This window comes from Salvelinus alpinus, chromosome 24 (assembly GCF_045679555.1).
Source record: "Salvelinus alpinus chromosome 24, SLU_Salpinus.1, whole genome shotgun sequence".
Taxonomy (NCBI): Eukaryota; Metazoa; Chordata; class Actinopteri; order Salmoniformes; family Salmonidae; genus Salvelinus; species Salvelinus alpinus.
Window position 1 is genome coordinate 16,939,756 of NC_092109.1, and position 23,136 is coordinate 16,962,891.

The 23,136-nt window shown below is 44.2% G+C and overlaps 1 protein-coding gene across 2 annotated transcripts in view; it reads left to right on the forward strand.

Annotated features, from left to right (window-relative positions):
• Window positions 1–115: 115 nt before the first annotated feature.
• The window catches only part of LOC139551759 (RIMS-binding protein 2-like), a 104,958-nt gene continuing 81,937 nt past the window's right edge, over window positions 116–23,136 (forward strand). The window contains exons 1-5 of one of the 2 annotated variants that reach the window (XM_071363072.1): window positions 116–337; window positions 2,834–2,853; window positions 4,489–4,563; window positions 4,711–4,853; window positions 15,432–15,575. In XM_071363072.1, coding sequence (XP_071219173.1) covers window positions 4,725–4,853; window positions 15,432–15,575 — 273 coding nt within the window. In that variant the 5' untranslated portion in view covers window positions 116–337; window positions 2,834–2,853; window positions 4,489–4,563; window positions 4,711–4,724. The remainder of the gene's footprint in view (window positions 338–2,833; window positions 2,854–4,488; window positions 4,564–4,710; window positions 4,854–15,431; window positions 15,576–23,136) is intronic. The other variant, XM_071363073.1, reaches the window with a different exon arrangement.

Consider the following 23,136-nt stretch of genomic DNA (forward strand, 5'->3'; position numbering starts at 1 on the left):
AATACAGATCTAATGAGAATCTCCTGCATTAGCACGTACCAACACACACCATAGGAACCATGGAAACTACTGAACCTGCTGTGTTATCTCTGGAGGCACGACACATTCAGACATGCAAATATTCACTCATTTGTATTTAGCTGGATACATGCAGCGATCTGCACACTACATCTTCTTACATTTGCCCTTCCTGCCACACAGTTGCCTTTATTACATGACTAAGGAGGACCAGATCAACTGATATCAAAAGAATACACTGCCAAGGAATGTTGGGTCATCTGCAGCAAAGAAGGGAGGAGAGAGTATAGTGAAAAAGAGTTGATTGACACTGTCTGAGGTAAGACAATTTGAAAAAAACATGGGAATCCATCCTCTGAGGTAATTATTTGTATGTCTATACTGAACAGAAATATACACGTAACATGTAAAGTATTAGTCCCATGTTTCATGAGCTGAAATAAAAGATAGCAGAAATGTTCCATATGCACAAAAAGCTTATTGCTCACATTTTGTGCACAAATTTGTTTACATCCCTGTTAGTGAGCATTTTTCCTTTGCCAAGATAATCCATCCACCTGACAGGTGTGGCATATCAAGGAGTTGATTTAACAGAATGATCATTACACAGTTGCACCTTCTGCTGGGGACAATAAAAGAGCTTTCTAAAATGTGCAGTGTTGTGTCTTAACACAATGCCACAGATGTATTTTTAGGGACTTGTCCACCAGAGAATTGAATGTTAATTTCTCTACCATATGCCACCACTGTCATTGTAGAGAATTTGAAATTGTATTTTTTTTTTTTTTACCTTTATTTAACTAGGCAAGTCAGTTAAGAACAAATTCTAATTTTCAATGACTGCCTTGTTCAGGGGCAGAACAACAGATTTGTACCTTGTCAGCTCGGGGATTCGATCTTACAACCTTTAGGTTATTAGTCCAACGCTCTAACCACTAGGCTACGCTGTCCAACTGGCTTCACAAACGCAGACCACGTGTAACCTCACCATTCCAGGACCTCCACATCCTGCTTCTTCACCTGCAGGATCATCTGAGACCAGCCACCTGGACAGCTGATGAAACTGAGGAGTATTTCTGTCTGTAATAAAGCCCTTTTGTGGGGAAAAAAACAATTCTGATTGGCAGGTCCTGGCTCCCCAGTGGGTGGGCCTATACCCTCCCAGGCCCCCCCATGGCTGCGCCCCTGCCCAGTCATGTGAAACCCATAGATTAGGGCCAAATTAATTAATAAAAATTGACTGATTGTCTGTAACTCAGTGAAAATGTTGCATGTTGCGTTTATATTTTTGTTCAGTATATGTTACCAACTACACGGTTAGAGAACAGTCAACACAAAGTGTACATGAGCATTTATGTACACTACATAACCAAAAGTATGTGGACACCTGCTCAGAAATCTCATTCCAAAATCATGGGCATTAATATGGTGTTGGTCCCCCCCTTTGCTGCTATAATAGCCTCCACTCTTCTGGGAAGGCTTTCCAATATATGTTGGAACATTGCTGCGTAGTCTAGTGAGGTCGGGCACTGATGTTGGGCGATTAGGCCTGGCTCGCAGTTGGTGTTCCAATTAATCTCAAAGGTGTTTGATGGGGTTGAAGTCAGGGCTCTGTGCAGGCCAGTCAAGTTCTTCCACACAAATCTCAACAAACCATTTCTTTATGGACCTCGCTTTGTGCATGGGGACATTGTCATTCTGAAACAGGAAAGGGCCTTCCCCAAACTGTTGCCACAAAGTTGGAAGCACAGAATTGTCTAGAATGTCATTGTATGCTGTAGTGTTAAGATTTCCCTTCACTGGAACTAAGGGGCCTAGCCCGAACCATTATTCCTCATCCACCAAACTTTACAGTTGGCTTTATTCATTGAGGCAGGTAGTGTTCTCCTGGCATCCGACAAACCAAGATTTGTCCGTCGGACTGCCAGATGATGAAGCGTGATTCATCACTCCAGAGAACGTGTTTCCACTGCCGACGCTTGACATTGCACATGTTGATATTAAGCTTGTGTGCGGCTGTTTGGCCATGGAAACCCATTTCATGAAGCTCCCGACGAACAGTTATTTTGCTGACTTTGCTTCCAGAGGCAGTTTGGAACTCGGTAGTGAGTTTTGCAATTGAGGACATACGATTTTTACATGCTTCAGCAATTGGTTGTCCCGTTCTGTAAGCTTATGTGGCCTACCACTTTGCGGCTGAGCCATTGTTGCTCCTCGACGTTTCCACTTCACAATAACAACACACAGTTAACCGGGGCAGCTCTAGCAGGGCACAAATTTGACGAAATGACTTGTTGTACCGGTGGCATCCTATGACGGTGCCACGTTGAAAGTCACTGAGCTCTTCAGTAACGCCATTCTAGTGCCAATGTTTGTCTATGGAGATTACATGGCGGTGTGCTCGATTTTATACTCCTGTCAGCAAAGGGTGTGGCTGAAATAGCCAAATCTACTAATTTGAAGGGGTGTCCACATGCTTTTGTATATGTGGTGTATGTATGAACATCATTGCTGTTCCATTCTTATTATCTAAATGTAGAATGAAAATGTACATGAATCAGGGGTAGGTATCATTGTTTTTACTATTTTGTGAAAATCCTGCCTATAAATAACAACACAAGTGCTAATTGTTGGGTTGTAAGGGAGCAAGGGGTGGGTTGCTGAGGGGTCATTCATGTCTCATGCCTACAACAATAGACCATGGTCGTACAGCAGGCATAACATGGGGACTAATTTGAAATGTAATGAGGTACGCATTTCATTTCCTGCTGTTTGAAAACAACCCCGTGCTCTCTGTTTCTTCTTCTCCCTGCAGCAATACAAAAGCTCTCCAAGGTGAGTCATTAAGAAGCTGTGAGGTGTGTATGAATTTGGCAGAGTATGTGTGTTTGCGTGCATGCACGAGTGTGCAGTGTGTGTGTGTGCGTGCGTGCGTGCATGTTCAAGGTTTAAAGGGAAGGCAGTCTGCTTTGGTTTGGGATAACAGGACAGCTCTCCTCTAAGGCACCTTTTTTTTAAAGTCACAAAATATTGGCATCTATTCTAGGCTAAAGAGTCAAATGATAGAATGTCATTATTCAGTGAGAAAGTAGAACATGGAAATGTTCTAAATGACTAATAGGGTGAATGCATAGACTGATGTTTGCTTTCTGACCAGGTAGGTAAAGCCCTGCTGTAAGAAACCCCAGCAGCTGGAGAAAAAAAAGTTAATGGGAACATCTGAGGATATGTGTGTGAGTGTGTATGAATAAGAGCAGTATTTCAGTGTTATCTGTGCAATCAATCAAAGTTAGGACCTGGAATGAAAATTCTCAGAAATTGTGACACCATGTTGCCATATAGTGTTGTCCTTGTGGTAGTGGAAAAAAAGGTGCTGACCACAATACATACAGTACTTTAGCATTTAGGCAGATAAATACATTTCTCATTTCAAACAGCTATTGTAAAGAACCTTACTCTATTATCAACAATAAAATAAAACATTATTTTGAGATTAAGCCAAGGAGCATCTGAGTACTGATAACAGATTATATAAAACCTGCGTGAGAATCTTCCATATCATCATGTTTCCTGGGGTTTTTGTAGCCTAATCTGTATAATTCTCCCCGGGATCTAAGCAGTATTAGCGTTGTGCCTAAGAACAACCCTTAGCCATGTTATACTTAAGCAATAAGGCACGCGGAGGTGTGGTATACAACCCTGAGCCGTGGTAAATTGCCCATATACCACAACCCCCCGAGCTGCCTTATTGCTATTATAAACGTTTTTACCAACGTAATTAATGATCATTATAAACCGGATGGTTCAAGCCCTGAATGCTGATTGGTTGAAAGCCATGGTATATCAGACCGTATACCATGGGTATGACAAAACATTTATTTTTACTGCTCTAATTACGTTGGTAACCAGTTTATAATAGCAGTAAGACACCTCTGGGGTTTGTGGTATATGGCCAATATAACACGGCTAAGGGCTGTGTCCAGGCACTCTGCAGTATATTGGCAATATACCACACCTCGTGTCTTATTGCATAAATATACCACACTCCCTCGGGCCTAATTGCTTATTATACCCCTTTAACACCGTCAGTCACCATACAATGGTGTTTGTGATGGCTAATGACAGTGAGTGGATGGAAGGAGGAGGACAGGTGCAGAGTGGAGGGATGGAGAGGAAGTTTTAGTTGTGGCTGATAAAAGCTGACCTGGCTCCAGCGGCTCCTCCTGTCATTGTAGTGCTGTGATACAATAATCCCCCTGCTCCCTCTTATGTAACAGACTGGAGAACACATTAATAATCCCAGCCTGCCTCTGTCTCTGTACACACACACACACACACACGCATACACAGTCAGTCAGTCAATGAGTGGGCGCAGCGAGCAGCAGAAGCGGCCTGTTGTGGGGATAGCCAGGGAGCTCTGGCTGCATGGCAGCAGCACTGGTAAACTATGGACAGGTATCTGTGTTACAGGGAGGTGAAAGGCTTGAGCACCAGGTCATTGGATTTACACCTAATCCAGGGATGAAGCTGTATTGTGTTTGTAATGTGAGTACAGTGTGCATATGTGTGAGCATGAGTCTGTTTTTAAATATACAAAGTCTAAATTTGTAGTGTGTCTGTGCGTGCGTGTTTTTTTTTACAGCATCCATCTCTGTGTGTCTCTTTGTAATTTACGATGTGTGTGTGCGCCAGACTGCCAGGACATCATGCGAGGTCACAGATCAAGTGACATTGAGGAGCTTCTGAGACAGTCTCACTCAGAGCTGCTGTGGATCCAGAGACAGCTGTCAATCATCGCTGCCAGGAACTCCCATCACCTGCAGGTCCAAGGGAAGGTAAGGTTCCACCCACGAGAGCTCACTTTTGGCCTTCTGACCTTGCTTGATCTTTTATGTTACCTTTTCAGTATAACCCAAATTGTATGCATATCCTTGTTAAAGGTCCATCTGTTCATATGTTGTACAATAAATCAATTGTCAATGTGTCCAGGAGAGGACAGCATAGTTCTCTGAAAACACCAATGACTCTATGGTAAAAAGCAGTGTCTGGATTCACCAATCAGAGGAAGAAAAAGGGTGAAATCCATGTTGACGTGTTATTAGCATCTTTAGTGGGTGTGGCCCGAATGTCTTGTCAAATGGCACCTTGCTTCCTCAGACTCATTTACATTTTGAAGGGAGTGGTTGGAATTTGGCTGTCCAATCCCAACTAGGTTTTGCATTGTGCCTGAAAACCAACTGGCTTATAAAGAACTGTATCTAAGGACAGAGAGAAAGAGCAAGAGAGGGAGATAGTGTGTACACTCAAAGCAGTTGATGTTGCTAGGCAACAGAATGGAGGAGATTTAGTTTTTTCCTCTCCCTCTCCATCCCTGTAACATAGAGATCTGCTAACCAATACCTGCAGCTGTTATTTTGTAATCTCCCTAAAAACACCACACTGCTTTTAGAGGTATGATCTGGAATTGGGGGAGGGCTGATAGGGCACTGATGCTTATTGGTCTGTCAATGTGATGGTTAGTTTTGATTGGTCTGTCCTGGGGGTTTTGGTTTTTCCATTGGTCCTTGTCCTCCAGTACTTTAGCATAAGTGTCTTTTAGAGGTTACGTAGCAGTTAAGAAAATAAATGCATAAAGGAATCGAGATTAAAAAGTGAGGGATGTATGTCAGTGTTTGAGGGGAGAAAGGATGATGAATCATGACTAAGAGGATGGAAAAAGGAGCATTGAGCAAGGTTACGTGTACCAGGGGAGGAATCCATTGACGCAGTGGGCTCAGGTCATGCATTTCTCTGTTTTAGAAAGAGAGAGAGAGATGGTGAGAGCGAGACGGGTGTGAGGGCTGCTCAGGGACGGCTGCAGGTAGGAGATGCGTGTAAAGGAAACGCTCATCCATGATGCAATCATTTACACAGGCCAATGATATGAATGCTGACACACTTCAGTGGGTTTGTGTCTGTGAATTCTTGTGACTGGGATGAAGAGGAGGGATGTGGACTGCACTGAGCATGTGCGTGCATCTGTGAGAGAGGGAAGGGAGCGAGAGAAAGAGAAATGGAGAAGTAGAGTAGGTGAGGGAGGGAGGGATTGAGTGAGTGTCGTGGTAGAGAACCTGAGAGAGCTACTAAGGAGGAGAGAGCGCGAGAGAGAGCGGGAACACAAGCAAGTGACAGAAATGGTGTGTGTGTTAGAGAGCACTAGTGTGTATCTGACTCTCGGAGGGTGTGTTGTTGCTTGAGTTTTCCTCTGAGAGGGCTGAGAGGCTCTCTCACTGTCTGTCTTTTGGCTCTCCGTTCGGCTACAAGCTGCAGACTGGACCAACCATTAAGCCTGGGGAACGCTCACGCTGCACACACTCGTAGGCACACACACACACACCACTGGGGTGTCAGCCCTGCCGGCCGGTGATGAGAGGGAGGATACAGTCGTTTTGACATAAAGGGGGAACTGCCTTTGAGGTATGGAGCTTTTTTACCCTCTGCACCATAGTGTTGTACCACTGTCTCAGCGGGAATTGTTATTGCCATATTCCTTAGCAAAATGCAGCATACACATTTCTGCAAAAGCATAGGCATATACATGCTTGGTTACACTAAACACACACACACAAATCAGAATCAAAATGTATTGGTCACATATTTTGCAGATTTTATCGCAGGCGCATCGAAATGCTTATGTTTCAAACTCCAACAGTGCATTAATACATAACAGTACAAAACAATACACAAAAATCTGAAAAATAAATGAACTAAGAAATATCAGCACGGGTAATGTCAGAGTCCGGAATATAAATATATACAGTATGTACACTGTATACAAATAAATATGTGGACACCCCTTCAAATTAGGGGATTAGGCAATTTCAGCCACACCGTTGCTGACAGGCGTATAAAATTGAACACACAGCCATGCAGTCTCCATAGACAAACATTGGCAGTAGAATGGTGTTACTGAAGAGCTCAGTGACTTTCAACGTGGCACCGTCATAGGATGCCACCTTTCCAACAAGTCAGCTTGTCAAATTTCTGCCCCGGTCAACTGTAAGTGCTGTTATTGTGAAGTGGAAACGTCTAGGAGCAACAACGGCTCAGCCGCGAAGTGGTAGGCCACATAAGCACACAGAACAGGACCGCCGAGTGCAGAAACGCCTAGCGCGTAAAAATCGTCTGTCGTCAGTTGCAACACTCACTACCGAGTTCAAAACTTCCTCTGGAAGCAACTTCAGCACAAGAACTGTTCGTAGGGAGCTTCATGAAATGGGTTTCCATGGCTGAGCAGCCGCACACAAACCTAAGATCATCATGCGCAATGCCAAGTGTCGGCTGGAGCGGTGTAAAGCTGGCTGTCATTGGACTCTGGAGCAGTGGAAATGCTTTCTCTCGAGTGATGAATCACGCTTCACCATCTGGCAGTCTGACGGATGAATCTGGCTTTGGCAGATACCAGAAGAACGCTACCTGCCTGAATGCATAGTGCCAACTGTAAAGTGTGGTGGAGGCCTCCAGAGTGGCGCAGAGGTCTAAGGCACTGCACCGCAGTGCTTGAGGCATCACTACAGACCGGGGTTCAATCCCAGGTTGTGTCACAACTGGCCATAACCGGGAGTCCCATAGGGCGGCATACAATTGACCCAGCGTTTACTTGGCTCATCGCGCTCTAGCAGTTGTCAGTTGAACGGTGTTTCCTCAGACACATTGGTGCGGCTGGCTTTTGGGTTCAGCGGGCGGGTGTTAAGAACTGCGGTTTGGTGGGTCATATTTCGGAGGACGCATGACTTGACCTTAGTCTCTCCCGAGCAGCGATGAGACAAGATCGCAATTGGATATCATGAAATTAGGGAGAAAAAGGGGGTAAAATAAAACAATAAAAAAAGTTTGGAGGAGGAATAATGGTCTGGGGCCGTTTTTCATCGTTCGAGCTAGGCGTCTTAGTTCCAGTGAAGGGAAATCTTAACGCTACAGCATACAATGAAATTCTAGAAAATTCTGTGCTTCTAACTTTGTGGCAACAGTTTGGGGAAGATGGCCCTTTCCTGTTTCAGCATGACAATGCCCCTGTGAACAAAGCGAGGTCCATACAGAAATTGTTTGTCGAGATCGGTGTGGAAGAACTCGACTGGCCTGCACAGAGCCCTGATCTCAATCCCATCGAACACCTTTGAGATGAATTGGAACGCAGACTGAGAGCTAGGCCTAATCGCCCAACATCAGGGCCCAACCTCACTCTTGCAGCAATGTTCCAACATCTAGTGGAAAGCCTTCCCAGAAGTTGTGGAGGCTGTTATAGCAGCAAAGGGGGAACCAACTCCATATTAATGCCCATGATTTTGGAATTAGATGTTCGACAAGCAGGTGTCCACATACTTTTGGTCGTGTAGTGTGTATAATGGAGTGTGAAGACAGTATATGAATAGAGACGTTCTGTGCAGCAGTAGTTATATAGGATGAGCCTTGACTAGAATACTGTATATACATATAAACTGGGTAAAACAGTATGCAAACATTATTCAAGTGACCAGTGTTCATTGACTATGTACATAGTTGCGCACTCGCATCATAAACAAGATGTTATCCGTGACTTCCCTTTTCAATCCACTGAAGAGGAATATATCACGACTAACCAGGTGTGTGTGTGCTAGCACGCTTACGTGTGTGTGTTTGTGATTTGTACACGGTTGCCCATTGACTTGTTTGCGTGGGCGATAATTCTGTGTTGCAGAGAGAGCGACGTGTCTGTCTGCTGTGAGCCCCTCCTCAGCTCTACTCTGCTGTTATGAAAACTGCTATGGCTGGGACTGCAGTGGAAACACTCTAGCCTAGGCTGGGCCAGCCTGAGTAGCTACATTAGACAGGACCATGGCTCCATGGAGCTGGGAAGGCCTGTGGAGAGCTTGGCTAGGCTACATGCATGGGTCTAAACATGTTAGTCTGTAGAACCGTGCAGGCTTTTGTGCTTCTGTCTAGGGCTAAATGGAGCTAGCCATGGCAGGGCAAGGCAGTGTGGGGTTTGCCAGGGCCATATGCCATTTAACTGGGTTGGCTGGTGCTAGCAGGACTTGGCATGGGCTGTGGAGGGAGTGGGAATAATATAGGCTGGGTGAGGCTTCCTCATGGCTAGGGAAGTAGGATGGGTGGAACTGGGTAGGTAAAGTAGAGTTGAAATTTGTGGAAATTTGACCAGGTAAAAATATAATATTTCTGGACGAAGCCATTGAGTGTGTGATGACTCAGAGTGAATATCTGTGTGTGGTAGCATGTGATTAGTTGGTATTGCTTTCAAAAGATAAGAAATGGAGAGAGAGCGAGAGAAAGAACGCCCCCTGTGGAAATTTGACCAGGTAAAAATATAATATTTCTGGACGAAGCCATTGAGTGTGTGATGACTCAGAGTGAATATCTGTGTGTGGTAGCATGTGATTAGTTGGTATTGCTTTCAAAAGATAAGAAATGGAGAGAGAGCGAGAGAAAGAACGCCCCCACAGGCTGTGTTAGTATAGTAGTGTCTCAAGGTCACAGTGGGTGCTAAAGGTGGCGTTATTGAGGTTGACATTTAGCACATTGGATGTTGCGGCTAACAGACCTCAGGTTTTTTCCAACTCACTCGATTCCAGTCCATCTGCGCTGAGGTTGGCTTTCGCTGGGTTTCACTTCATTACAACCTTCACAGGCTACGTCCCAAATGGCACCCTTATCCCGATATACTGCACTACTTGGGCTCTGGTCAAAAGTAGTGCAATATTGGGAATAGGGTGCCGTTTGGGACACAATCAGACTCCTGAATGCCTTGATAGCACTGTAGTTCCTCCTAAATCAATCTCTGTGTGATAGACAGAATAGTTCAGGCTTCTAGCCTCTCATAGGGATGTTGAGAGACTTCCAATTATATTTTGGCTAATTGGTAGACTAGTTATCTCTCTGAAGTAGTAGGGCTAGTGATAGAATGGCTGCCTGGCGTTGTGTTGAAGCATCTGGCTACATTCATTGCTAGCTAAAAATCATGGTTAGAATATCTGGCTATCTGAATGGTCTTGAAGCCTGTTTCTTCCAGCCTGGCTGGCTGGTTTTCTGATTGGGTGTATGACATATTGGTTTCCTTGCCCTGTATGCAGTCTATGGACAAGGTTCGATAGCAACCCATGCTTTGGTTTTGTTGTCCACTGTTTCAAACCTTTTTAGCATTTGTGGCACAAATCCAATGCAAGTTAATGGTACCAATATTTGCATTGTCACGCTTAATGTTCAAATCATCCCAAAGTATCTAAAAATGGATTGTGTCACTGTATGTTACCTGAGATGATTTGGATATGAAGCGTGACAATGCAAATATTGGTACCATTAACTTGCATTGGATTTGTGCCACAAATGCTAAAAAGGTTTGAAACAGTGGACAACAAAACCAAAGCATGGGTTGCTATCGAACCTTGTCCATAGACTGCTTATAAGGAAATCAATATATCATTTTGTAATTTGGGTTTAGGGACGGTGGGGAATAAAAAAATCACACCTAATAGCAGGAACAGCACCATCTTTGGTCAGAACCTGGTCATATCAGGATGTAGGATGGGACCTAAACATAACAACTTAAATTACTAATTTCTCTGAACAGGGGAAAAAACAGGTGCGGGCAGCTATCGGTTGAAGAGCATGCATTTCGTTTTACTAGCATTTAAGAGCAATTGGAGGCCACTGAAGGAGTGTTGTATGGCATTGAAGCTTGTTTGGAGGTTTGTTAACACAGTGTCCAAAGAAGGGCCAGATGTATACAGAATGGTGTCGTCTGCGTAGAGGTGGATCAAAGAATCACCCGCAGCAAGTGCGACGTCATTGATATATACAGAGAAATGAGTCGGCCCAAGAATTGAACCCTGTGGCACCCCCATAGAGACTGCCAGAGGTCCGGACAACAGGCCCCATTTGACACACTGAACTCTGTCTGAGAAGTAGTTAGTGAACCAGGCGAGGCAGTCATTTGAGAAACCAAGGCTGTTGAGTCTGCCAATAAGAATACGGTGATTGACAGAGTCGAAAGTTTTGGCCAGGTCGATGAAGATGGCTGCACAGTACTGTCTTTTATCGATGGCGGTTATGATATCGTTTAGAACCTTGAGTGTCGCTGAGGTGCACCTGTGACCAGCACGGAAACCAGATTGCATAGCGGAGAAGGTACGGTGGGATTCGAAATGGTTGGTGATCTGTTTGTTCACTTGGCTGTCGAAGACTTTAGAAATGCAGGACAGGATGGATATAGGTCTACAACAGTTTGGTTCTAGAGTGTCTACCACATTGAAGAGGGGGATGATCGCTGCCGCGAGTTTGAACAGACTAGTAATTGGGGTTGCAACAATGACGGCGAATAATTTTAGGAAGAGAGGGTCCAGATTGTCTAGCCCAGCTGATTTGTAGGGATCCAGATTTTGCAGCTCTTTCAGAACATCAGCTGTCTGGATTTGGGTGAAGGGGAAGCGGGGGGGGGGCTTGGGCCAGTTGCTTCGGGGGGTGCAGAGCTGTTGGCCGGGGTTGGGGTAGCCAGGTGGAAAGCATGACCAGCCGTAGAGAAATGCTTATTGAAATTCTCGATTATCGGGGATTTATCAGTGGTGACAGTGTTTCCGAGTCTCAGTGCAATGGGTAGCTGGGAGGAGGTACTCTTATTCTCCATGGACTTTACAGTGTCCCAAAACTTTTTGGAATTAGTGCGACAGGATGCAAATTTCTGTTTGAAAAAGCTAGCCTTTGCTTTCCTAACTGACTGTGTGTATTGGTTCCTGACTTCCCTGAAAAGTTGCATATCGCAGGGACTATTCGATGCTAGTGCAGTATGCCACAGGGTGTTTTTGTGCTGGTCAAGGGATGTCAACTCTGGAGTGAACCAAGGGCTATGTCTGTTCTTAGTTCTAAATTTTTGAAAGGGGCATGCTTACTTAAGATTGTGAGGAAAGCACTTTTAAAGAACAACCAGGCATCCTCTACTGATGGGATGAGGTCAATATCCTTCCAGGATAACCGGGCCAGGTTGATTAGAAAGGCCTGCTCGCAGAAGTGTTATGGGAGCGTTTGACAGTGATGAGGGTTGGTCGCGGACCCATAACGGACGCAGGCAATGAGGCAGTGATCGCTGAGATCTTGGTTGAAAACAGCAGAGGTGTATTTAGAGGGCAAGTTGGTCAGGATGATATCTATGAGAGTGCCCATGTTTATGGATTTGGGGTTGTACCTGGTAGGTTCCTTGATAATTTGTGTGAGATTGAGGGCATCAAGCTTAGATTGTAGGATGGCCGGGGTGTTAAGCATATCCCAATTTAGGTCACCTAGCAGTACGAACTCTGACGATAGATGGGGGGCACAGCTGGGAGCTGAGGGGGGTCTATAACAAGTGGCAATAGTGAGGGACTTATTTCTGGAGAGATGGATCTTTAAAAGTAGAAGCTCGAACTGTTTGGGCATAGACCTGAATAGTATGACAGAACTCTGCAGGCAATCTCTACAGTAGATTGCAATTGCGCCCCCTTTAGCAGTTCTGTCTTGACGGAAAATGTTGAAATTGGGGATGGAAATTTCAGAATTTTTGGTGGCCTTCTTAAGCCAGGATTCAGACACGGCTAGGACATCAGCGTTTGCGGAGTGAAGCAGTGAATAAAGCAAACTTAGGGAGGAGGCTTCTGATGTTAACATGTATGAACCCAAGGCTTTTACGGTTGCAGAAGTCAGCAAATGAGAGCGCCTAGGGACACATAGGGCCTGGGTTAACCTCTACATCACCAGAGGAACAGAGGAGGAGTAGGATGAGGGTATGGCTAAAGGCTATAAGAACTGATCGTCTAGTGCTTTGGGAACAGAGAATAAAAGGAGCAGATTTCTGGGCGTGGTAGGATAGATTCAGGGCATAATGTACAGACAAGGGTATGGTAGGGTCCTAGTACAGTGGGGGTAAATTTAGGTATTGTATGACGATGAGAGAGGTTGCATCTCTGGAGGCACCAGTTAAGCTAGGTGCGGTCTCCACATGTGTGGGGGGTGGGACAAGGGGGCTATCTGAGGCATGTTGAGCAGGACTAGGGGCTCCGCAGTAAAATAAAACAATGAGAGCTGCCCTAAACAACAGTATACAAGGCATATTGACATTAGAGAGAGGCATAAAGCAGTCACAGGTGTTGATTGGGAAAGCTAAGACAACAACGGGTGAGACAACAACGGGTAAACAGCTAAGACAACAACAACAGGTAAATGGCGATGAATGGGCAGAGAGAGTCAGTTAGCTACACACAGGGCCTGAGTTCGAGGCTGGAGCCGACAGAATTGGGTCCGTGGGTGGCTTTCTTTGGAATCTTTATATCTTACTCATTGTTAGAATTGTGGGAGTCCAAATCAGATGTTATGTACTATATTTATTGAATATATGAATCCTATCATTTAAAGTGGCCAATTTCAGTGCAATCAATTAGCTTAATTTCTCAGAGATCAAATACATTTCAACAAAATAATGTTGCTTGAGTGCTAATCTTCTCCATTTATAACTACAGAAACAATTTCAGAACAATCTGAGATTGGGGGTGTCATGGCTTGCTGAAAAGACGTGGAACGACCCTCTCTCTGGTCTTAATGGCTTGTGAATCAGATGTCTCGCGTATGTGTCCATCTGCCACTTTTCTGCTATATGAGCTGGTTGGCTGATCCGCAGGTTTGTCTGGCTGGCTTCCTGCCTGGTTTCCTGGTTGGTGTTGTGGCTGTTGGTCTATCTGTCAGGGGGGCTGTTGTGTGTGGGTACCAGCTGGATGGTTGACAAACAGTCTTCCAATGGTAAGTGTTAGTGATTTGCACAGCAGCGTGTGTGTATGTCAGGATTAGGAAATCCTCCCCTGGAAGGTTCAGTTTAAGATCCCAAACACATTCATATCTTAGGAATTAAATAACAAATAGCCCAGATAAAACACACACCTGCGGTCTTGGCTCTTGGTGTTTTTGTGACTTGGTTCATGTGGTTGGAAGATCTTCTAATCAGAGGTCACTGAGGGACCAAAGCTATTTATCTGGAAAGCTTTTAGAGAGACTAAATGGATGTTCTGACAAGCTTGTCTTTCAGACACATTTTTCTCATTATACACTATGGTCATTAAACATTTCAAAGAGAAAGATGTATCACAGAAGAGTGGGCATGAGACAGAACAGGAAGACAGAGCCATTACATCATACAGGGAGGCTTTCAAAGTAGTGCTCTACAGGTTGCTTTTGTCTAGGTGGATACGTTGCTTTTTATATCTCTCGATATTGGAGTGCCTGAGCCGGCTAAGTGCCTCGCTTAGGGGCTCAACAGGAGCACTACACCTCACTAGGGATTTCAAACTGCAGCTGACCAACTTTCAGCCCTATATCATTCCCCCATAATGCTTTGTGAGAGGCCTGGATGTCTCTTCGGCCCGGCCGGCCCTCTCCTTTTTCCTTCCACAGAGCTGTGTGTGGGGTGAACGGGTCTGAGGGGTATATCTGTTTGCTCAACTACCATTAACACACACTACACACTACACACTACACACACACACACACACACACTACACACACACACACACACACACACACACACACACACACACACACACACACACACACACACACACACACACACACACACACACACACACACACACACACACACACACACACACACACACACACACACACACACCTCCCTCCCACACACACACACACACACACACACACACACACACACACACACACACACACCTCCCTCCCTCCCTCCCTCCCACCCTGAGGGGATGGAGTGTTTAGACAGAGTCATGGGGGAGACGTGTCCACTGGAGGGTGGCTAATTTCAGCAGACAGGGACAGAGGCAGCATTAGTGTTCCCTTGAGTCAGCTGTCCCGTCAGACTGGCCCTGGATCCCTAGTTCCATGCAGTCACAGCCACAGTCACAAACCTATCCCCTCCCTGCTGTATGACAGTTCCTGGGGAGGACCTATGCCTGGGCACACATGTCATCATGTGAGACTGGCAATTATGAAATCATCTCATCTCCTATGTCTTCCTGTACAGTTGTCTTACAGAAATCATTTGCACTGTAGCACTGGGGGATGCTAAAAACGTTCATTTGGGGTATGGTTCTGTTTTTGGATTGCATTTATTATGTCCTTGGTTTAAGGGATGGCACCCTTTGCAGAACAGTGTCCCCATCATTGCTCTTGGGCAATGGGGTCTCCTTAGACCAGATGGAGTAGTTTGTCACTCTGTATTAGTGGCCCTCTAAATCTAGAACACCCCACCCTGTTTTTCCCCCCCAGGTGGTCTCTCATTCAAATACTGACCAGGCCCAAGCCTATTCAGCTTCCTCTTTCAAAAGCCTGCATGGAGATTCAGGATAAGACTGCTGGCTAGCGTATATCTTTCCCTCCTTCTCTTGCAGCTGAGACATGAGGTTACTCCCCTGCACTCCACAGTTCTTTCATCCCACAACGTCAGCCTCTTCCGCCTTCTGGAGGATAGAAACCGAGCCCTAAAGCTTGAGGTGGCTACCCTTCGCCAGGAGAAACAGCAGTACAGAACACTGGTGAGTCTGGACTTTCTCCTCTCTCCTCCACACAACTAGCCCAGACAGCGCTCAATCACTAAAAGGTGTTTTGTTATGGGCCATCTATTCTCCAGAGTACAGCATATTACACCATATTTGTGTTTTTGATCAGTCTCCATCTATCCCGATAACCCTCAGTTTGGGCCTTCAAGGTAGTGATTTATCATAATCTTTACTGCATTTATTTTGATCACAATATTTGTTCTCAGAGTATGTCTATTGTATAGACTAGCGAGTTTATGTTTCGTTCCTGTATGGCAAATAGGTCTTTATGCCAAGCTCTCATGCATAGAAGATGTTGTGCGGTTTGTCGTGCCACTATGTATTGTGCAGTCAGGTTAATGTGTAAGATATGGAGGTGAAAAGAAGAGCAGAGGAGAACAGAGGAAGGGGAGGAAGTCCTCTGGGGCTCACCCTGGTCCCAGGGGTGAAGGTGCAAAAGCCGTTGTCCTGGCAACAGGCCCACTAGCACGATAGGGACAGATTGGCAAAGGGAAACTGACAGACCGTAATGGCTGCTTGCTGTTGCAAGCCTCACTTGTTCCAAATCAATTTCACCTAATAGAGATGTGAGGTAGAGAAGGCAGAGATGGGTACTTACTGTACACACAATATTGGCTTGTCATTGGCCAACACACATAGGCCTAAATCCCGGAACATGCTTTCTGGCATCCATATGACTTGATGATCAGCTGTCACGTCTGTCCAGTATCTTTATGCTCTCATGGTAATTGAATGTGGTTCACTATTGTGTATGTACTGTATGCATATGTGTATGTGCATAACCTGTTAACACATACACATTGTTGTGTGCACCTATCATTTCGTAACTCCATGGTCCTTGTGCAGGAGGAATGCTTTCCCATTCCAGCTGTGTGAAATGTAATGGATGATGAGTCACCAGAGGCTGGGTTGTTAGAGTGGGGATGTGTTAAAGTGACAGCGACTGGTTTTCTATGTGTTATGACATGCTGGATTGTATACAGGTAACTGCCAAAACAAAGGATAAACTTAATAGGGAGTTGGGCCACCATGAACTGACAGAACAGCTTCAATGTGCCTTGGCACGTACACCCTTTAAATCCCCTATCCTCTTTTGAGACCCCTCTTTCCAATTTACTGAGATTTATTCTTCTAGCCATGTTAGCCAAAATAATGGGCAACTGGGCGTTTTATACCTGACCCTAATGTGTATGGATGCATATTCAAGAAAGCGTACAGTATTATATGGAGCTATTATTGCATGGAACTCTGTTCCATCTCATATTGCTCAAATAAACAGCAAACCTGGTTTCAAAAAACAGATAAAGCAACACCTCACGGCACAACGCCTCTTATTTGACCTATATAGTTTGTGTGTATGTATTAATATGTAGGCTATGTATTAATATGTAGGCTTTAAAAACATGTAGTTCTGTCCTTGAGCTGTTCTTTTCTATTAATGTTCTGTATTATGTCATGATTTTTATGGACCCCAGGAAGAGCTGCTTTTGCAGCAGCTAATGGTGATCCTAATAAAATACCAAATGACCCTAAGCATGATGGGATGTTAATTGCTGCTTTCAATATACTTTGTATCCCTCATTTACTCAAGTATTTCTTTATTTTGGCAGTTGCATGTATATATTAATTAGATTTATATAGCAACTTTCTACCTACTGAGGTAATCAAAGCTTTTTACATAGTTAGGGGGAAGCTCACCTGATCCATTGTGGCACCCACTTGGGTGATGCACGGTAACCATTTTGTGCCAGAACGCTCACCACATATCAGCCAGCATGGTAGAGAGGTTAGGAGTTATATTTGCCACTTAGGAATCAGTTGCCAGATTGGGTATATTATATGTCAGTGACTGGGTTGCCAGATTGGTAGTGTACTGTGACAGTGACTGGGATCGATGCCATTGTGGTGATTTGTTATGACGCAGACTGGGTTGCTAGATTGGGATTAAGTTATGACTGAGGCTGGGTTAACAGTGTGGGGATGTGTTATAGTGACAGTGTTTGGGTTGCTAGTATGGTGATACACTACATACAAAAGTATGTGGACACCTGCTTAAACATCTCTTTCCAAAATCATGGGCATTAATATGGAGTTGGTTCCACCTTTGCTGCTATAACAGCTTCCACTCTTCTGGGAAGGCTTTCCACTAGATGTTGGAACATTACTGAGGGGACTTGCTTCCATTCAGCCTCAATAGCATTAGTGAGGTCGGGCACTGATGTTGGGCGATTAGGCCTGGCTCGCAGTCGGTATTCCAATTCATCCCAAAGGTGCTCGATGGGGTTGAGGTCAGGGCTCTGTGCCGGCCAGTCAAGTTCTTCCACACAAGTCTCAACAAACCAATTCTTTATGGACCTTGCTTTGTGCATGGGGGCATTGTCATGCTGAGACAGGAAAGGGCCTTCCCCAAACTGTTGCCACAAATTTGGAAGCACATAATCATCTAGAATGTCGTATGCTGTAGCATTAAGATTTCCCTTCACTGGAACTAAGGGGCCTAGCCCGAACCATGAAAACAGCCCCAGACCATTATTCCTCCTCCACCAAACTTTACAGTTGTGCTATGCATTGCAGCAGGTAGCATTCTCCTGGCATCCGCGAAACCCAGATTCATCCGTCAGCCTGCCAGATGGTGAAGCGTGAGTCATCAGTCATGTTTCCACTGCTCCATAGTCCAATGGCGGTGAGCTTTACACAACTCCAGCCAACGCTTGGCATTGCGCATGGCTTGTGTGAAGCTGCTCGGCCATGGAAACCCATTTCATGAAGCTCCCGAGAAACAGTTATTGTGCAGACGTTGATTCCAGAGGCAGTTTGGAACTCGGTAGTTAGTGATTTTTACACGCTTTAGCACTCGGTGGTCCCATTCTGTGAGCTTGTGTGACCTCCCACTTCGCGGCTGAGCTGTTGTTGCTCCTAGACATTTCCACTTCATAATAACAGAACTTACAGTTGACCGGGTAGCTCTAGCAGGGCAGAAATTTGACGAACTGACTTGTTGGAAAGGTGACATCCTATGACGGTGCCCCTTTGAAAGTCACTGAGCTCTTCAGTAATGCCAATCTACTGCCAATGTTTGTCTATGGAAATTTCAAAGCTGTGTACTCGATTTTATACACCTGTCAGCAACGGGTGTGGCTGAAATAGTTGAATCCACTGATTTGAAGGGTTGTCCACATACTTTTCTGTATCTTGTGACAGAGAGGGCTGCTGTAGCCCTGTTGCTCGTTGCCTGGCGACCCTCTGTGTTGGACAGGGCATGGCAGGAGTGGACCCTGGGTGAGAAATGACCTTCTGCGTGTCTTTAAGGAGGGCTCCCGCTAAAAGGGAACAGCCATCTTTCCGGACACCATCCCCATGGCAACACCTCCACTGTGCGAGCCCCGGGCACAGCCCCCGCAATGATAGTCCTCATGATAAGAACAATGTGGATGCCAACTGGAACAACGGCGAATTAACAATAAAGGCTAATGACAGTGTAGTGCCAGGGTCGTAATTTGCATCACTAATGTGTGTTATTCAAATGCATAAAGACAAAATCACAGGGTTAACATATCCCATTCAAATTCAGTACATTGCAATCCTATTAGATCCCATTAAACTCATCCCCAGGAAATTCATATTGTTTTGGCGAAGGGTTCCTAAAGTGATTTTCGTCAAAGTCGCTCTGGATAAGAGCGTCTGCTAAATGACTTAAATGTAATGTAAATGTCACAGTCTGTTTTGGCTGAGGTCTCCATCCTCCCTAATTGAATTTGACCCAGGCAGAGCAGACCTCTTTCAGCTGTTTCTCTCTCTATCTCTCAGGCATCCTCCATAAATCCATTATCCTCTCCAGGAGACAGCTAAAAGTACAGCCCCGTTTACATAGAGGGAGGACAAAATGTACAGGGCCGACACGATTCCTCTATTCCACAATGAGATACACAGTATGGTGACAGAAAGGAACAGGAAGGAGTTACCCATAAAATGTTGGGTTAATTAAGCAATGGATTGAGTGTTTGTCCCCCCCCCTCCTTTGCACAATCCGTCTGTATCCTACTTTAACCCCCCCCCCCCCCCCTTTATTACCAAGCCCCACCACTCCTCTAACAAGTCTCATGCATTCTGGGTGTAGCCCAAGGATTTATATATATGCTAGATGACTAATACGGTGCGCTGTGTTGAAGCCATCTTGCCTCCATCTTGGCACTCCCCCACCATTTCAATTTTTGGGGGGAAGCTATATAAATGCATTTATTAATGTCTACGTTTGTTTAGTAATGTTCTCTTGATAAGTGTGTGAATTGGAAAATGGAGTAAAAAGTACATTATTTTCTTTAGGACTATAGTGAAGTAAAAGTAAAAGTAGCCAAAAATGTACAGTACAGATACCCCAAAAACGTATTTTTACTTAATAAGTACTTTACACCACTGGTTACTAGCCTCAGAAATTGTAGCCCAAATAAATGCTTCACAGAGTTAAAGTAACATACACCTCTCAACATCAACTGTTCAGAGGAGACTGCGTGAATCAGGCCTTCATGGTTGAATTGCTGCAAAGAAACCACTACTAAAGGACACCAATAAGAATAAGAGACTTGCTTGGGCCAAGAAACATGAGCAATGGACATTAGACCGGTGTAAATCTGTCCTTTGGTCTGATGAGTCCAAATTTTTGGCTTCAACCGCTATGTCTTTGGGAGACGCAGAGTAGATGAATGGATGATCTCCGCATGTGTGGTTCCCACCGTGAAGCATGGAGGAGGAGGTGTGATGGTGTGGGGGTGCGTTGCTGGTGACACTGTCTGTGATTTATTTAGAATTCAAGGCACACTTAACCAGCATGGTTACCACATCCCATCTGGTTTGCACTTTGTGGGACTATCATTTGTTTTTCAACAGGACAATGACCCAACACATCTCCAGGCTGTGTAAGGTCTATTTGACCAAGAAGGAGAGTGATGGAGTACTGCATCAGATGACCTGGCCTCCACAATCACCTGACCTCAACCCAGTTGAGATGGTTTGGGATGAGTTGGACCACAGAGTGAAGGAAAAGCAGCCAACAAGTGTTCAGCATATGTGGGAAAAGCAATCTAGGTGAAGCTGGTTGAGAGAATGCCAAGAGTGTGCAAAGCTGTCATCAAGGCAAAGGGTGGCTACTTTGAAGAATCTCAAATATAAACTATATTTTGATTTGTTTGACACTTTTTTGGTCACTACATGATTCCAAATGTGTTATTTCCTTGTTTTGATGTCTTCACTATTGTTCTACATTGTGGAACATAGTAAAAATAAAGAAAAACCCTTGAATGAGTAGGTGTGTCCAAACTTGACTGGAACTGTATGTATAATGTGTATATAAACATTTTCCTTTAAGTATACTTTTTTGAGATTGCTAATGTTACTGTCCCCACTAAAACAACAAAAATACTTGAATACATGCAATTTTGTCCTTGAAGAATTTAATTGAAATACTGCAGAATACATTTATTCCTATGGAGGACTGCTCCTACTGGGGAGTGCCAATATGACTGACCGGTGGCTTCAAAGCATCTCAATGGCCAATACATAGCATCAGCAATCCAGCGTTTATATTCATCATTGATGTAGCCAGCCAGGGCACTGAGTTCAGCTGGGCAGCAAGGTTTGTGTCGGTATTAATCAAAGCAGACTTGATCCAGATCTGAACAGACTGAGCCAACCCATAATCAAATTGGAGGCAGAGCAGAGAGCTCATTGCTGGCACATAGGCTAAGTAATTGAAAGGTCAGTTTAAATATATAACTACCTACCTAACAACTAGGGCTGAGAATTGCCAGGGACCTCAAGATACGATATTGTCACGATACTTCGGTGCCAATACGATATGTATTGCGATTCTCACGATTCTATATGTGTTGCGATTCGATGTTCCAAACATATTGCTCACCATACAGTGCCTTCAGCAAGTATTCATACCCCTTGACTTATTCCACATTTTATTGTGTTACACCCTGAATTCAAAATGTATTACATAGAGCTTTCCATGCCTGGCTTGTGCAACATTTGCCCATTTATCTTTTCAGAATTCTTCAAGCTTTGCTATACAAACATTTTCAGGTCTTGCCTTAGATTTTCAAGTAGATTTAAGTCAAAACTGTAACTCGGCCACTCAGGAACATTCATTGTTTTCTTGGTAAGCATCTCCAGTGTAGATTTGGCGTTGTGTTTTAGGTTATTGTCCTGCTGAAAGGTGAATTAATCTCCCAGTGTCTGGTGGAAAGCAGACTGAACCAGGTTTTTCTCTAAGATTTTGTCTGTGCTTTTCTTTTGTGTCCTGAAAATCTCCCCAGTCCTTAACTATTACAAGCATACCCATAACATGATGCAGCCACCACTATGCTTGAAAATATGGAGAGTGGTACTCAGTTTTGTGTTGTATTGGATTTGCCCCAAACAACACTTTGTATTCAGGACAAAAAGTTAATTGCAGTATTACTTTAGTGCCTTGTTGCAAACAGGATGCATGTTTTGGAATATTTTAATTCTGTACAGGCTTCCAACTTTTCACTCTGTCAATTAGGTTCGTATTGTTGAGTAACTACAATGTTGTTGATCCATCCTCAGTTTTCTTCTATCACAGCCATTAAACTCTGTTTTAAAGTTACCATTGGCCTCATGGTGAAACTCCTGAGGCAATTTCTTTTCTCTCCGGCCACTGAGTTAGGAAGGACGCCTGTATCTTTGTAGTGACTGGGTGCATTGATACACCATCCAGTGTAAATAATAACTACACCATGTTGAAAGGGATATTCGATGTCTGTTTTTTTTACCCATCTACCAATACGTGCACTTTGCGAGGCATTGGAAAACCTCCCTGGTCTTTGTGGTTGAATCTAAATTTGAAATTCACTGCTCGACTGATGGACCTTACAGATAATATGTATGTGTGTGGTACAGAGATGAGGTAGTCATTCAAAAATGCAACTGAGTCCATGCAACTTATTATGTGACTTGTTAAGAAAATGTTTACTCATTTGGGCTTGACATAACTAATTTAGGCTTGACATAACAAAGGGGTTGAATACTCATTGACTCAAGACGTTTCAGCTTTTAATTTTTTATTAATTTGTTTACAGAAAAATCAAAAAACATAATTCCACTTTGACATTATGCGGTATTGTGTGTAGGCCAGTGAAAAACATATATATAATTTTATCTATTTTAAATTCAGGCTGTAACACAACAAAATGTGGAAACAGTCAAGTGGTGTGAATACTTTCTGAAGCCACTATATGTCTGCTGCAGACAGACAACCGAGAGCCATGAGTAAATTATTTTTGATTAGTCATGGAAATAAGTGTTGTAAACAAATTGGCTCCTTATTTAAAAAGATGATGGAGAACAAGCTATGAAGGAAAAAATACTAGAGTTTTGGTGCAGGTGGTACAGCCAACAGGCGCAAAACTAATATTGCAAAATTGTCAAAACGATAAGATACGATATATCATCAGAAGTAATATCCGATATGTAACTATCTTTCTTTTCTCCCACATCACAAGTTTCTAGGCTT